Genomic DNA, 16730 nt, shown 5'->3' on the forward strand with positions numbered 1-16730 from the left:
GTCATTGATCAGCTGCCTCCTGCGTGCCCCCACGGGGGATCAAGCCCACAACCCAGGCATGTGCCCTGACTGGAAATCGAACCGCCATCTCCTGGATCCTAGGTCGAAGCTCAGCCTCTGAGCCCTGCTAGCCCGGGCTATACATATTTTATTTAAACTTCCAAAGAACCCTCTGAGGAAGATACTGTTATTGTTCCCAGTGTTGAAGGAGGAAGCTGAGGTTTGAGAGGTTGGGCTGTTAGTCAAAGAATCAGTAGCTGGTAGCTGGAGGAGCCTGAATTGGTACTCGGCTGCCTGAATTCTGAATTTGTTCTCTGCCACTTGCCACGGCGTCTTACTACAAGTGTGTGGCTCATTGTGATTTTTCTCTCTTTTCAGGGTTTTGGTTTTTGCACTGAATGTAGTCTAGATTCATCTTCACGGGCGTGTGTTGCCCCAGGATACTGTCAAAGGTAAGTTTTTAAAATTTATATCCACCCAGTATTAGTAATGAATGAGAGAGTCTTCATCTTAAAAAGAAGAAAAGTATATTTTGACTTTATTGCTTCTTTTCTGAATTCTTACAGAGGGTGTTTAAAGTGTCCGTCACATCAGCCCTTTGCATTTCTACTTTGGTAGGTCCCGTTGAAAAGCACTTGTGTTTAAATCGATACTGACACTTGGTCCTCATAGTTTTTTAAAGCTGGAATTTGTTGTTAGGATTTAGCAATTCCACAGTTTTATGTGAGCATATTCCTAGTTCCTCTGTCCCTAGTCTGCCCCTGCTGTAGTCTAGTCCACATTACTGCCAGAGTCAGCTTTCTAAATGACAGATTTACTCATGTCACTCCTTTGCTGCAACAGCTCTCATGGCTCCCAGTTGCTGCAGATGTCATCCTGCAAACCCCCTTCAGAACTTAAGTGCAGTCAGCATTACTGCTTCTTTTACTGCATCCCTATCTGTTAACCCTTTTCTGTTTCCCAGGCACTTGGTTTGTCTTCCCAGCTCTGTGCCCTGGTTGAGACTTTGCTCTTTGCTTCGCGTTTGGAAGGGGGAGGAGAGTGCAGCATCCACTCCTACCCTTGTATCTTTCCCATTGTGCCTTTTCATTGGTGTTCTAGGAGCACCTGTTATTATCACAGTAACAAAGCATTCATTATTTTACATTAGAGTTATTTACTTGTATTATGTCTCCTTTACTAGACTATAAACCCGTTGAGACTTTGGAAAGGAATTGTTTTTTTAGTGCCTATTGGCTGTTCCTGGACACCTTGCTCAGTGCTATACATATAGTATTTAATTTAATCCTTATAACACTTCCTCCTGACCAGTTTTATGGGTGAAAATAATGAAGATTAGAAAGTTAAGTGACTTGCCCAAGATTATACAGCTAGTAAATGTCTCAGAGTAATGATTTTGCCCCTTCAAAACCAGTGCTTATTGTACCGCACCACATTAGCCCAGCACCATCTAGCATGTGGTTGGTACCCAGTAAATGTTTATTGAATTGATATATATTGCAGGTTAAGCGAAAAGGACTTTAGTTGATTAATTCAGTCATTCTTACATAGACATTTATTGAATACTTATTAAATACAGGTACACAATTTTAAGTAAACTGTGCCTATGTGAGATATAGTGTCTGGTAGCAAAGGGTTGACAGTGTAATAGGGAAGGCATCTGTGCAAGCAAAGAAATCCAATAAGTTGCAGATCCTATAATAGGATTCAAATAAGATCTACTGGGGACACTGAAGAAGAAATCATCAGTTCTACCTAGAGATGGGTCAGGGAATACTTTCTAAAAAGCTGCATCTTAATGAGGAGTATTGGGAGGAAAGGGCAGAGGGAGTAATATGAACATAGACATGGAAACCTGAAACAATCTGGCATATTTGTGAAGCTATAAGTAGTTGAGTATGGCTGGAACAAAAGGAACAAACAGGCCTGGCCAGTGACGCCGGAGAGACAGGTGAGGGCTAGATCCTGGAGGGCTTTGAAAACATTAACATATTTACCAACTTTTAGAGGAGACCCAGCACACATGCTGTATGACATTATTCATATTTGGTCACTAACATTTGTTGAGTCCTGTCCTGTGTGTGCTGAAGCACTGTGCCAGGTCACAACTATCTGTCACTTACTGTGTATGGCAAACTGATGACAGCTCTGTGAAATGATGTGCTGAAGCAGGAAGGAAATGCATATGTTGTCACGTCACTTTTGACAGCTTTACCACCACTTATTCACCCCTCCAGTTAATTTCACTTAAGTGGACTTTGCCTTGACTTTTTCACCACTCTGTTAGCACCGATACACTGGACCTCCTGTCACTTCCCAGGTGGAACCCCTGGCTTAACTGTGTACTTCTGCATTGCCTGATTCTCCTTCCGTTTTGTCAAAGGGACAGTAAAACTGACCTAGAACCTTAGACATAATTATAAGCTATGCCTTCGAATAAGAATGTCATCAAGAAACATTAAAAATACTAAAGGTAGTTTCAAAATAACAAAAGAATGAGAGCAAATTAAATGAAGTACAAATAAAAAGAGGTATTGACATGACATGTAGTAAGTAGGCAGGTTATATGGTGTTAATCAGGACAGATTTTTAGAAATACAAATTGACTGGGTATTAGAAGGGTGGAGATGTGGATTGGTGAAGGGAAGGGATTTCCAGTGGGGCGTGGGCTGCGTAGGTAGGAATTAGCCGGTTGTGTGGAGAGAATGGAAGGGAGATGTGCCTGACTGGAGGGGAGTGTGTGCACTGGAAGTAACTAGAAATGGTGCTGGAAAGCTTATGAAGTAATTGTTATCAATATTATGGTAATGGGATAGTTGGGAAGATAAGACTGACACAGAAAAGTGAACTTAATTCTGAAGAGAAGTTTCAGATATAAATTGGAATTGAAGGGGACCCAATAATGATATTCTGTTTCCTGCTTGCTTGCATTCTGAACTGATAGAAAGAGAGCATGAAGGGGTAGGGCCAGGTGGGAAACAAAATTCACGTTTACTAGAAGTTGACGGAGAACTGGCTCATCTCTAAGGGCCAGTTGGCTTTCTAATGCTGGACTCCAGAACTTAACAGGTTTTCTCAGCAGCACTAGTCTGGGATAGACCCACTACCTAGAAGGAAGGAAGGAGCAGAGCAGAATAGGTACCCCCAAGGGAAAGGGAAGGGAAGGGGCTGGACTCCCCAAGCACAGTTTCCTCTTCTGGGCTCACTGATCAGACCAGGCATTTCACCCCTACCGCAGGACTCAGGGGTATGATAAGACCAGGAATAGTAAACAAACTGTTACTGCCCTACGTGGAGGGGAGCATCAAGGGTGAGGAAGAAGGTTCCTCCTCTAACACGCACCAGCTTTTGTCTCTTACACAGTAAATGTCAGTCAGTTGGGGTGTGCCTATCCCTTTAGGGCAGAGGCGGTCTCAGGACCGTCCTACTCCCACTTTTATAAGGACAACACCCCACTACCAACTACTGTTCTGTCGGGTCTTCTCTTGGGACCAATAATAGATTTTTGTCCCGAGAAGATTCTAAAATGAATCAGAATAGTATATAAATTTTATGAACTCCAAGGCTAAAGAAAATCATTTCAACATTGTCCCCACAGCCACCAAATTCAGAAAGTAAGCCTACCTCTAGCCCAAGAACAGTGTTTCTGTGAAATTTATGTTCCGTGAATGCATCACTCAGCCTTGCTAAAGATTGTAGCAGAGACACATTGGTACTGGAGGGAGGGAAGAATGGGTGAGGTCCTCTTGGTTTGAGCCTCATCAAGATACCCAGTTAGTCTATGCCAGTGTCCAGAATTTATGATTTGGACACTGCCACCAATTTGAAACAATCTGCCAGCAAGAGGTTAAGCATGGAACTATGCCTTTACCATGTCTGGATAAAAACAACAACCAGTGCACACTGTCTTCTCTTTTAAGGATTACTATTTGAAATATCACCACCTTTTTGCAAAATTTAGAGGCTTACAGTGGCAGCCCCAGCTACCAAGTTCCCTCTCTTCCTCTGTAAGTTCATTCCTTCCCTGCGTACCTCTAGTCTTCCCTCCCTCCCTTCTTTCCTTCCTTCCCTCTATGAAGTATTGTGAGAAACCTGTTAATTTCTATTTCCCCTTTGAATTGCCTATGTAAGCCTTGCACAAACGATTTAAACATAGAAGCTCACTGGTTTTATAGCTCATGTGCTGTTTCAAATTCGGCTACCTTGCAGCTTACATGCATCAAATAGTTGTTCTAACCACTAATATCTAAAAGGCCTGTATGAAGAAAGCCTTTTTTCCTAAAGTCTAATCTTTGCCTCAGCCATGCCTGCGTAGGAAAAGCTGTGCCTGCGTAATTCAAGGTCAGGCAGCAGCCTTCTGCTCTGAAACCACCCAAGCCTGCTAATACCCTATTCTCTTTGCTGAGGCCAGCACAGCTGGCATTTGCTTGCTAGGCCAGAGTGGCCAGTGTATGCTGAGACCACTTGCGCAGCTGACATTTAGATGAGCCTTCAGTACTGCCACCATGGCAGAGTGTGGCTTGTTTCTTCACTGAAACTGGCAAAGCCCCCCAGCCTTTGCTAAGGCTTATGTGCTGATAATGCAGCCTGTCTCTATAGAAACCGCCACTACCTGAAGACAAAGTTGTCATAGCTACAGTCACCACTAAGGTCAAAATACGGTGTGGCCTGTGGTTTATAAGCTTCTAATTCGGCCTTAATAGTTAAAAGCTAGTGTACAACTGTAAAAACTCGTGGCCTAATGTAAACCTCTTCAAGGTCAAAACACTTTGCCCCCTCAATAAAGACCAAGGCCCTAAGTCCTGGCCCCAACAGAAGTCTCAGAAATTCCACATGTATATTACTCCCCAAATTTTACTTCATGCCTGTTTATCAAGACTCTAGTCTCATGCAGTATATGTTAGGGTCTGTGAGAGAGCCAATAACAGCACTCTAGTGAGAAATAAGATAGAAGAGAAAGGCATTTGGGAGACCAAAATATCATCTCTATTATAAATGAAGGTAAATTGGAGAATGCAGCTGACATCTGCAGGCAAGTGAACTTAACACTGAACCTCAGAATTCATCAGACTTACCGAGTCGCAGGTAATTGTGAGGGACCTGCATTAATAGGGACAGGAGCAGAGGAGAATGTGTGCTCCCTAGGGACAGCTGGCTTCCAAAAGGAAGAGAGAGCTCCCATATCTTGTTTCTCCCTCTGAACTCACCTTTCAGATAAGGTCCTGTACCTCCTCTGCAGTAGTGTGTGTGGAGGTGGAGAGGAGCCAGCAGTGACCTTGGGGGAGGGAGGAAGCATTCCCTTTTCCCAGTACATTCAAATGGAAATGGCACAGAGATAACCAGTGCCTTTCTTGGTCAGCTGTGCCTATACTGCATTACCTACGGAATACAGTCTCCATTTCAGTGAAGCAGAATGAGAACTTAAAGACATTAGTGAAGCAATTTGCATACCAAATCTTTCTAGATTTGTTAATTGAGTTTTCCAGTGCTATCAATTTAATTTTTATAGAAAGAGCAATTATGTTTTTGAACAAGTGTCATAAACGGGCAAGGGTTAAAACCAGCTGGAGAAAACCTGTTTCACTTGCTGTATCAGTCTTATGTTTTACAGAGGGAATGGGCAGTGTCAATTCATCTGGAATGAGTGAATGGGGGTTGACTGAGAGAGCTTTCACTGTACCAGTTTTATATTTTACATCAGATAAATACACATTAGTTCCCAAAAAGCCTCATGAAATGAGCACAGTAGATATTTGGATAACCCTAGCTGATGAGGAAACAGGTTCCCAGAACTACCTTCTTGGCCTCGGGTCATGTGACTGGTTAGTGAGAAGTCTGCACCAGGACCAGATCGCCAGACCTCCCAAGGTGCTGCATTCATAAAGAGATCTCTCTTCACACACAAAAAAAGATACACTATGAAGCATCTTTTTAGCTTATATTATGTAGCTATGAGCCTTTTAAAGTATTTGAAACATTTACAAATATTCATACCTATATTATAATAGCAATTTATTTTGTGTCAGTTTGAGTAATGATTCCTCAATAATTACATATTTAATGAATTGACTTGAATGTTGCCTAAACTTATAGTAGTTTCCTTTTTGTACATTTTAATTAATAAAATTTTAATAAATTTTTACTTGACTCATTTTATTCTTAGAGGAAAAATTCCTTCTTTTTACTGTCTTGCTCTATGAATAGCCTGTTCTCATATAAAAATAAGTTAATAGACATATAGTTTATTAAGAAAATTTTCTTAAAACAAGTAGGATAAATTATTAGAGTACACCTTAACTTCAATCATAAAATACCACAAGTGTTGAACATAAATTATAAACCTAAGAAAACCAGCCAATTTCAGTAGCCTAGCGTAATATCCAGGCAGTACGACTGGCTACCGCATAATGATTAGTTCATGGCTTTACTTAGGTGGGCATCCTTTCTGACAGGTTAGTATTTGTACTATATGAGTTACTGAAGACTTTCTCTATCACCTCTGCCAAAAATCAAATAAAAAGAGGAAAATTATCTAGAACTGTTCAATACTCCAGTGTCTTAAACCTTTTCTAACTGTTCTTCCTAAGGTGCGGAAAATTCCCTCTGCACCTCAGATGCACGTATATATACAGACAGACACAACACACACGTCACTTAAGCCTTTACTGTACTGTATCTATGGTCTCAGTAACAGAATTTCAGTCTAATCTTTGAAAAAACAAATGTCTGAACTGAATTCCTTATGTGTTTTTCTCTTCCTACCTCTTTTAGGCAGTATTTGTGTGTTTCTGCAGAGTTTTGCACAGAGTCTGTTCCCATGCAAACCAATGAGGGAGAAGTATCGGAAGAAAGTGGTTCCAAGGTCAGTGAATTACTAAAGTTGCGAACAATTTGAGTAGAAATGAAACAACAGAGGTAGTGAATGAGTGGAGTGGGTGTTTTGTTTTAGGTGAATTTATAAATTAGATTGATTTAAGTTAGACCTTCACCTTAGATTGAGATTTTTTTCTTCTCAATATCCATTTTTGTTATGCTACATGAGAAACTCAAAACAGATTTTACTGACCTCTTAAAGAACTTAATGATTAATTTGTAGAATACTAACACTTCATCTTTTAATGCTTTGTTACGCAAGTTATATATACTTATTTGAAAAATTAAAACAAATAAGTGCATACAGTAAAAAGTAAAAGCTTGGCCCTTATTCCTGTTGCACAGAGGCATCACTGATTACTTTTAGACATTTTTTATTATACATTTTTAAGTGGTAATTTCTTTGGTTTGGTTTTTCAAGCTAAAGCCTTGAGGACTGTTGTCACTGTATATAAATAGTTATTAGTGTATTTACATATACCTCTCTATATCTGCTTCTGTGTCCTAAATCTGCTTGTTTCTTTCTCTGCCTGGTTATTTGGAACCCTCAGTGCCACCTTCACTTCACCTCCCTTTTTCTCCTTTCAATATTGTCTGTAGGCCTCCCCGGGTGTTCCAAGGGTATTTCACACTGTGTCCAGGGCAGTGCCCAGCACCTGTAGCATTATTGGCTGCACTGGACTCCTCCTCAGGGGAGTCCTTTTTTGCTTCCCCTGCTACTGGTAGTCACTGTGGGAAGGCTTATTCTTTCACCAGAGTAAAAGTGGAAAGGTGTCAGTGTCAGTGGGAACCATTAAAACATCATGCTGTGTGGAAGAAGCCAGGCACAAAAGGTCACATATTGGGTGATTCCATTTATATGAAATATGCAGAATAACTAAATCCATAGAGATAGAGCATAGACTGGTGTTTTGGGGAGAAAGGAAAATGAGGAATAAGTACTTCATGGGTATAAGGTTTCTAGTTGGGTGAGGAAAATGCCTTGGAACTTGATAGAGGTGGTGGTTGTACAACACTGTGAATGTACCAAATGCCACTGAATTGCTCACCCTGTAATGGTTTACTTTATGTTATGTGAATTTTTTTTTTTTAAATATCTCTTTATTGATTTCAGAGAGAGGAAAGGAGAGGGGGAGAGAGAGAGAAACATCAATGATGAGAGAGTCATTGACTAGCTGCCTCCTGCACACCCCTGACTGGGGATCGAGCCCGCAACCCGGGCATGTGCCCTGACGGGAATCAAACCCTGATCACCTGGATCCCAGGCCGATGCTCAACCGCTGAGCCATGCCCGGCTGGGCTACGTTACGTGAATTTCACATCAGTAAATTATTTTCTTTTTTTTAAAGACAGGGAAAAAATACCTGTGAATTCCTATTAGACCAGCCCTCACTGCCCCATTGGCCTCATGCAGTGTTTCACTGAATTTTGGAGAGGCCACCCCCTTCTCTGCTCTGCTGTATTTTGTGGGCTGGGCTTCACGGAAGTACTGCTTGTACCCTGAGTCTTGGGGGTCCCTCGTGAAATCAGCTCTCTGAGCTTCTTTCTGAATCCTCCCTCTCTATAGTCCATGGTTGGGTAGAGGAATAGATATCATCTTGTCCTCTTGTGTGTTTTTTCCCCATCTTACCAGATCTCCTCTTTCTGTAGCCAAAGCAGAAGCCTATAGACTTTTATCAGATTCATCTAAATCCTGAATCTCATTTAGGGTTAGTCAGAGTCTGAGATTCACACACACACTAGGAATCTCCCCCAGACACACACAGACATAGACACCCAGGGCAACCAAGATACACAGACCTCAGGATTTCCGAAGTACACATAGACCCTTCCTCAGGATCCTAACTTATTAATGTATAATGAACTATAACGTTAAGGAAGATTGGACTCTTGGATCCTCTGGCTAATGCACTCTCTCCTTAGAAAGCTAAGTTGTAATTGGAACTTGGTGAGCATGTAATTAGACCAACATAGAATGTTTTATTGTGTCATAAACTTAGTTTCCACCTTCTTTCTGAGGAAAAAAAAGATTGGCTTTCTCGATTTTTAAATTATTGAATAGTTTATCAGTTTAGAAATCAAACTAAATAATAAAAGAACATTTTTTATACTTGCATTAAGTAGAGTCTTCTGTTATCAGAAATTAGATTATAACTTCAACTTCATCAGTCTTAGCTTAATTTATGTTTTTGTGGTTGTTAATTTTTCTGCCTTTCTTTGTTTAAAACCTTATTACATTTGGAATGTTGGATGTTAATGCAGAATTCATCATAGTACTATGATAACATGGAGAGACGAGTTAGGAGTCTCCTCACGAGGGTTGAAGAAGGCTTGAAATCAGGCACTAGCAGTGTCTGAGGAAGAGAGGACTAATAGGAGAAATGTTTGAGAATAGGATGGGGCATTTAGAGATAAGTCTAAATTTTTTAGCTTGAAACAGTGGGTTGAATGATACACCATGTAATACAGGAAATAGTACAGGATTAGTTATAGCTGTAGTTACTGTTGTTGTTTTTAACTGGGTTTGTATGGAGAGTTTGGATTTTGAAATATCAAGGCACCTTCAGGCACCCAGAAGAAGATATTTGGTAGGCATTTTTGGAACTCAGAAGTTTGAGAGGGATAGGGAGCGAGGGAGGGAGGGAGGGAGGAGAGAGAGAGAGAGAGAAAACACATCAAGCTATATATTTGGGAGTTCTCAGCATATAGGAATAGATAGGGCCTGGGAAATGAGAAAAAACCCAAGTATAGAACTGAACCACAGGCTGTGTATCAAATGTTAGTATGCATAAGAATTACCTTGGGTATTTTTCTTTTCTTTTTTTGAACAGCTTTATTAAGGTAAGTTTCATATACCATAAAATTTACCCAATTAAAGTATATAGTTCAGTGGTTTTTAGTATATTCACGGAGTTGTACAACCATCACCATAATCTAGTTTAAAAACATTTTCATTACTCCAAAAAGAAACCCTGTATCCATCAGCAGTCACTTCCTAGTCCCGTTTCTCAGGCAACCATTAATGTACTCTCGCTCTCTCACAATTGCCTATTCTGGACATTTCATATAAACTGAATTATACAATATGTGTTCTTTGTGGGTGAGACTTTGTGTGTGAGACTTACTTAGCAACTATTTACAAGACACTGGACATTAGGTAATGAAGGACAGTGATTGCTGAGAAATGGAAAACAAGTAAGTTGGGCCCTCTAACTACCCCAGTGTACTGGCTTGAGAGAGCTTCCAGCCTGTGGTGCACGAAAGGAGGGGAACCCAGGCAAAGCCCAGTGGACCCTCTCAGTTGAGGCCACCTTGCTGAGGGCCTGGGGAGACTAAGGATAGAATACTGGAGTACTAAGGACAAGGTACTGGAGAGGAGAGTGGCATAGAGAACTCTGGAGACCTGTGGACGGTTCACCTTGATTATTCAGCAGAGTACTTTTGGGCACATGCATAGCAGGAAACTACTTATGGCTGGGGCAGGAGGAAGAGCTCATTTAAGAGGATTAGAAGGAACAGTGCCTAGCACTCAAACAGTGCAGGTAAGAGAGTCTATTTCTGTAGACCAGAATACCTCATAATTCATGGATCATTAGATTGAGACTCAGTAGTGGTACTAATATAGGGTGTCCCAAAAAAATGTACATACACTTTGAATAATTATTAGTTCCAATGGATTAAATCTGAAAAGAAAAAATATCAGTTGAGCTATCAGCTGTAAGTGTGCATACACTTTTGGGGACACCCTGTAGAGTTCTTGCCTCTGTGGTGGGGAATAATTAGCCCTAAAGTAAACACTACTGTAGTCCAGCTTAGCAAATCCTAAAAGCAAGACCCAGAAGGAACGGGCTGTTTCAAAATAATTTAACTGTGTCCCAAATATATTTATAGGAATACAAAAATATTTAACACCCCAAAAAGTAAAATTCAGATGTCTGATATCCAAGCAAAGATTGTCAGGCATGTAAACACCAGGTAAATACAAACCAAAGTGAGGGGGAGAATGAGTTGATTGAAATCAACTCATAACTGATACAGATTAGATTTAATAAGCAATATTTTTAAAACTTGTAACTGTATTTCAAATATTCAAAAAGTCAAGCAGAAAGAAATATGGAAGATATTAAAGACCCAAATCAAATTTCTAGAGTTTATAATATCTGAGATGAAAAGTGCATTGGATGGGATTAGTGGCAGATTAGACATTGCAGAATAAAAGATTGGTGAATTTAAATACATTCACATAGAAACTATCTAACAAGAAACAGTAAAAAGAATAAAAACAAAAAGTGGGGGGGGAAAAGAGCATTAGTGTGCTGTGGACAACTTCAGGCGGCTTAATATACATGTGATTGAAGTCTCTGAAGAAGAGGATGGGGGGCAGAAAAATACCTAAGAAATAATAGGCGCCTGCCCGGCCAGGTTGGCTCAATGGTTCAGTGTTAATCTGTGAACCAGGGGATCATGGTTCGATTCCCGGTCAGGGCACATGCCCGGGTTGCAGGCTCGATCCCCAGTAGGGGGCGTGCAGGAGGCAGCCACTCAGTGATTCTCTCTCATCATTAATGTTTCTATCTCTTTCCCTCTTCCTTCTTCTCTCTGAAATCAATAAAAAGATATTTGTAAAAAAAGAAATAATAGCCCCCAATTTTCCAAACATGTTAAAAACTGTAAATCCACAGATCCAAAAAGTTCAATGTGCCTGAAGCACAAGAAGCACAAAGAAAACCATGCCAAAGCGCATCATAATCAAATTACTCAAAACCAGTGATAGAGAAAAAATTTTAAAACCAGGAGAAAAAAGGTGTGCTCCAAAGGAGCTCCTTGTGAATAACAAAAAACACTACTACACTCAAGAAGTTCTAAAGGTTTTAGGATCTCTATGCCAGGAATCGGGGACAAAGACCAAATGCATTTCTTATTGTAAAACTAGTAAAAATCAGAAACCGAAATTTTAGAAAATACCATTATGGCTTCTGATCAAGGTGGTGGAGTATGTAAACACTGTAGTGGCATCCTCCCATGACAGCATCAAAATCACAGCGAAACTACAGAACAACCATTATTGGAAACACCTGAAGTCTATCTGAATAGAGAAGTTCTATAATTAAGGATATATAGAAGAAGCCACACCAAGACTGGTAAGAAGAACAGCAACTGAGATTGGGCTGGTCCCACACTCATGTGGCAGTTAAAAATCAGAAGGGATATCTGGGCTTCAGAGGTCTCTCCTGAAGAGCGAGAAGTACCAGCCCCACACCAGACCCCCCAGTGCAGAGTTCCAGTGCCAGAAAGTGAAGTCCCATAAGTTCTGGCTCTGAAAACCAGCAGAGATTGTGGCTGAGTGAGAAGGAAGGCTGCTGGAGCCCCAGGAGTTCCTCTTAAAGGACTGGGATGGACACAGTTGGACACACTTGCTCTGAGCTCCAGTGCTAGAGTGGCAGCTTGAAAGGTGACAGGGACATATATATGGGAGAAACTGAATTGTGTGGCTTTAGGGTAAGGGGTGGTAGGGCAGCTTTCAGAGAGAAGTGCTGGCAGAAGCTGTTGTTCCTTTGCTGAGCCCTTCCCCTGCAGGCACAGGCAGGCGTCATATCTGAGTCTCCAGGCTAATACTGTTTGCTATCCTGGTGATTTCCTTAGACCCTGCCCTACCCAACTTGCAGGCCCACCCAAGCTGCTTCCAGTGGCTTTTCCATACAAACAGCCTGTCTTGGCTCATGCTGCCAACTTTCCTAAAATCTCTCAAAGGTTCACAAACCCCAAACAAGCAGCATCTGCCTTGGCATGCCCTGTACCACTTGCTAAGAGGCTCCAGGCCCAGCACTAGCAGCAGCCAGACTTGGTTTGCAGCTTGCCCTCTTCTGGGCACCTTCAAGCCCAGCACAAGTAGCCATCTTTAGATAGCTTTGCAGCTAATGCTGAATGACTCCAGGAAGGAAACAGGTGGTGGCTGACCTTGGCTTGCTCCTCCTGAGAGTCCCCAGAGCCAGGACACTGGAGGCCAGCTTCAGGCCACAACAGAGCACCACTCAGTCACCTCCATGAGTGACACACTCATGGGTCGGACTCATGGGCAACAGAGCAAGTCCTTTGCAGCAAGTCCTGCTTTTTGGGGCCAGCCCTGTGGTCTTGGCCAGTCTGCAGTTGACTGGCCTGGGGGTCAATTCCTCCCATTGATGCACCAAGAGCAATCAAGGCTCACGTACAACAGAAAGGTGCATACAGCCCACAAGGCGGGTAGGAGGGCACACCTGGAGTGCCTGGCTCAGGTGACTGGGGTGTCTATACCTTACAGGGCACCTCCTACATAAGGACACTCTACCAAAACTGGGAGACATAGCAGCCCTACCAAATACGCAGGAACAAACACAGAGAGACAGCCAAAATGGGGAGACAAAGAAACATGTCCCAAATGAAAGAACTGGAGAAATCTCCAGAAAAAGAACCAAACGAAATGGAAGCAAGCAAGCTACCAGATACAGAGTTCAAAACAGTGGTTGTGTAAGGATGCTCAAGGAACTTAGTGAAAGGATGCACAAGAAACTTAGTGAGAACAGCATAAAAAAAGATATAGAAACCATAAAGAAGGACCAGTCAGAAATGAAAAATACAATAACTGAAATGAAGAATACACTAGAAAGAATCAACAGCAGATTAGATGAGGCAGAGGATTGAATCAGCAATTTGAAAGACAAAGTAACAGGAAACACCCAATCAGAACCGTTAAAAGGAAAAAGAATTCTAAAAAATGAGGTAGTTTAAAGGGCTCTGGGACAACATGAAGCATAACAACATTCACATCATGGGATACTGGAAGGAGAAGAGAGAGAGCAAAGGATTGAGAACCTGTTGAAGAAATAATGACTTGACACCTCCCCTAACCTGATGAAGGAAAAAGACACACAAGTCCAGGAAGTACAAGAGGAACCCAAAGAGGCCCACACCAAGACATATCATAATTAAAATGCCAAAGGTTAGAGACAGACAGAATCTTAAAAGAAGCAAGAGAAAAGGAATTAGTTACCTACAAGGGAGCCCCCATAAGACTGTCAGCTGATTTCTCAACAGAAACTTTGCAGGCCAAAAGGGATTGGCATGAAATATTCAAAGTGGTGAAAAGTAGGGACCTACAGCCAAGATTACTGTACCCAGCAAATCTATCATTTAAGATCAAAGGACAGGTGAGGAGCTTCCAGACAAGAAAAGACTAAAGGAGTTCATCATGACCAAACCAATATTATAAGGAATGTTGAAGGGTTTCCCTGGCCAGTGTGGCTCTGTTGGTTGGGCGTCATCCTGTGCACCAGGAGGTTGCAGGTTCGATCCCCCATCGGGGCATATACAGGAGGCAACCAATTGATGTATCTCTCTCATATCAATCTTTCTCTTTCTCTCCCTTACTCCCTCTCTAAAATCAGTGGTTTTTTTTTAAATTGCAGTAATCAGAACCCTTTGCTATTGGAGAAATGACTGACAAATAGACCAGTGGAACAGAAGAGAGTGTCCAGACACAGACCTACCCATAGATGGACAGATGATTTTTGACAAAGGCATTTTTATGGAATCAATTCAGTGGAGAAAAGTTAATTTTTCAAACAAATGGTGCTAGCACAATTGGATATCCATTTGCAATAAAGTAAACATGGAGCTGTACCTCATACCATATACCATAAAAATTAACTCAAAATGGATCTTAGATCTAAATGTAAAACTTAAAACTAATATATTTAGAAGAAAATGTAGGAGAATATCTTTGTGACCTAGGGTTAGGTAAAGTTTTCTAAGATACCATAGTAAAAGCATAGTCTATTAAATTTTAAAAATTGATACATCAAAATGAAGAACTGCTTTTTGAAAGATTCTATTAGGAAAATGAAAAAGCAGGCCACAGGCTGAAAGAAAATATATTCAAAGCATATGTCTAACTAAGGACTTGTATCTAGAATATAATAAAAACTCTCTAAGCTAAAGAACCCAATTTTTTAAAAAAATATATCTTTATTGATTTCAGAGAGAGGAAAGGAGATGGAGAGAGAGAGAAACATCAATGATGAGAGAGTCATTGATGGGCTGCCTCCTGCACGCCTCCAACTGGGGATCAAGCCTGCAACCCAGGCATGTGCCCTGACCAGGAATCGAACACCGATTGCCTGGATCCTAGGTCAACGCTCAACCACTGAGCCACACCCGGCCGGGCACCCAATTTTTAACATAAGCAAATGCCAAGTAGAAAGTAAGCAAAGAATTGGAATACATATTTCTCCAAAGAAGATATTGAAATAGCCAATCAGCATATAAAAAGATGCTCAACATCATTACTCATGAGGGAAATACAAATCAAAGCCACAACCCACTTCACACAAGTGCTGGTGAAGCTATGGAGAAATTGGAATCCTCGGACATTGCTGGTTGGAATGTAAAATGGTGCAGCTGCTTTGGAAAGCAGTTTGGCAGTTCTTCAAAAAGTTAAACGTACAGTTAACACATGACCCAGCAATTCCATTGCTAGTTATTCAACCAAGAGAAATGAAAGCATGTGTCCACACAAAAACTTGTCCATGGTTGTTCATAGCAGCATTATCCATAATACCCCCCTCAAATGGAAACAACCTAAATATTCAACTGATGATGTCAATAAACAAAAATGTGGTCTGTCCTTACAATGGGATTGTATTCAGACATAAAACAGAAGGAAGTACTGGTATGTGCTACAGCATGGATTAAACTCAAAATCATGCCCTAGCTGGTTTGCTTAGTGGTTAGAGCATCGGCCCACAGGCTGAAGGGTCCCAGGTTCGATTCCCACCAAGGGCACGTAGCTTTGTTGCAGGCACGATCCCTGGCCCTGGTCAGGGTGCATGAGGGAGGCAACCAATCGATGTGTCTCTCTCACATTGGTTTTTTTCTCTCTCTCTGCTGTCCACTCTCTGAAAATCAATGGGAAAGATGTCCTCCAGTGAGGATTAAATAAATAAATAAATAAGCTCAAAATCATTATGCTAAGTGAAAGAAGACAGACACACAAGCCACTGAATTATACACTTTAAACAGGTGAACTCTATAGTATGTAAATTATATCTCAATAAAGCTGTTAAAAAGTGGTCAAATATTTAAAAAGCACTTTACCAGAAAATGGATGGCAAAGAAGCTCATGAAAAGTTGTTCAACTTCAGTGCAATTAAAACCACAATTAGAACGGCTAATATTAAAAAGTCTTGCCCAGCCGGGTGTGGCTCAGCAGTTGAGCATCGACCTAGGATCCAGGCGATTGGGGTTCAGTTCCCGGGCAGGGCACATGCCGGAGTTGTGGGCTGCAGCCGATCAATGACTCTCTCATCATTGATGTTTCTATCTCTCTCTCTCCCCCTCCTTTCCTCTCTCTGAAATTCAATAAAAAAGATATGTTTAAAAAGTCTTACCATACCAAGTGTTGGTGAGATATGAAACAGCTAGAACTCTCATACACTGCTGGTGGGAAAGATGCTACAGCCACTTTGGAACATAGGTTCTTTAGAAGTTAAACATATGCTACCATATGATCTAACTACACATTTCATTCTGTTATGGGTTAAAATGTGCCCCTCTCACTCACGTTGAAGTTCCAGCCCCCAGTACCTCAGAATGTGTGAGCCATAATCCAGTATGACTAGTGTCTTTATAAAAAGGGGAATTTAGACATAGAGACACAAATACAGGGAGAACACCATGTGAACATGAAGATGGCCATCTACAAGTCATGGATAAAAGACTAGAACAGATTTTCTGCTCACAGCCCTTAGAAGGAACCAGTGCTGCCAACATCTTGGTTTCCAGTTGGTTTCTACTTCCAGATCTGTATGCGACAATAAATCTGT

At 41.3% G+C, this 16730-nt stretch overlaps 1 protein-coding gene across 5 annotated transcripts in view; it reads left to right on the top strand.

Annotated features, from left to right (window-relative positions):
- The window catches only part of TNRC6B (trinucleotide repeat containing adaptor 6B), a 198939-nt gene that overhangs the window by 47980 nt on the left and 134229 nt on the right, over nt 1–16730 (top strand). For 4 of the 5 annotated variants that reach the window (XM_081128606.1, XM_081128608.1, XM_081128609.1 and 1 more), the window contains exons 2-3: nt 379–452; nt 6772–6862. In XM_081128606.1, the coding sequence (XP_080984732.1) occupies nt 6818–6862 (45 nt within the window). In that variant the 5' untranslated portion in view covers nt 379–452; nt 6772–6817. Of the gene's footprint in view, nt 1–378; nt 453–566; nt 615–6771; nt 6863–16730 lie in introns of all 5 variants that reach the window. The other variant, XM_081128612.1, reaches the window with a different exon arrangement.

This window comes from Miniopterus schreibersii, assembly GCF_964146895.1.
Source record: "Miniopterus schreibersii genome assembly, chromosome: 2".
NCBI classification, from domain to species: Eukaryota; Metazoa; Chordata; class Mammalia; order Chiroptera; family Miniopteridae; genus Miniopterus; species Miniopterus schreibersii.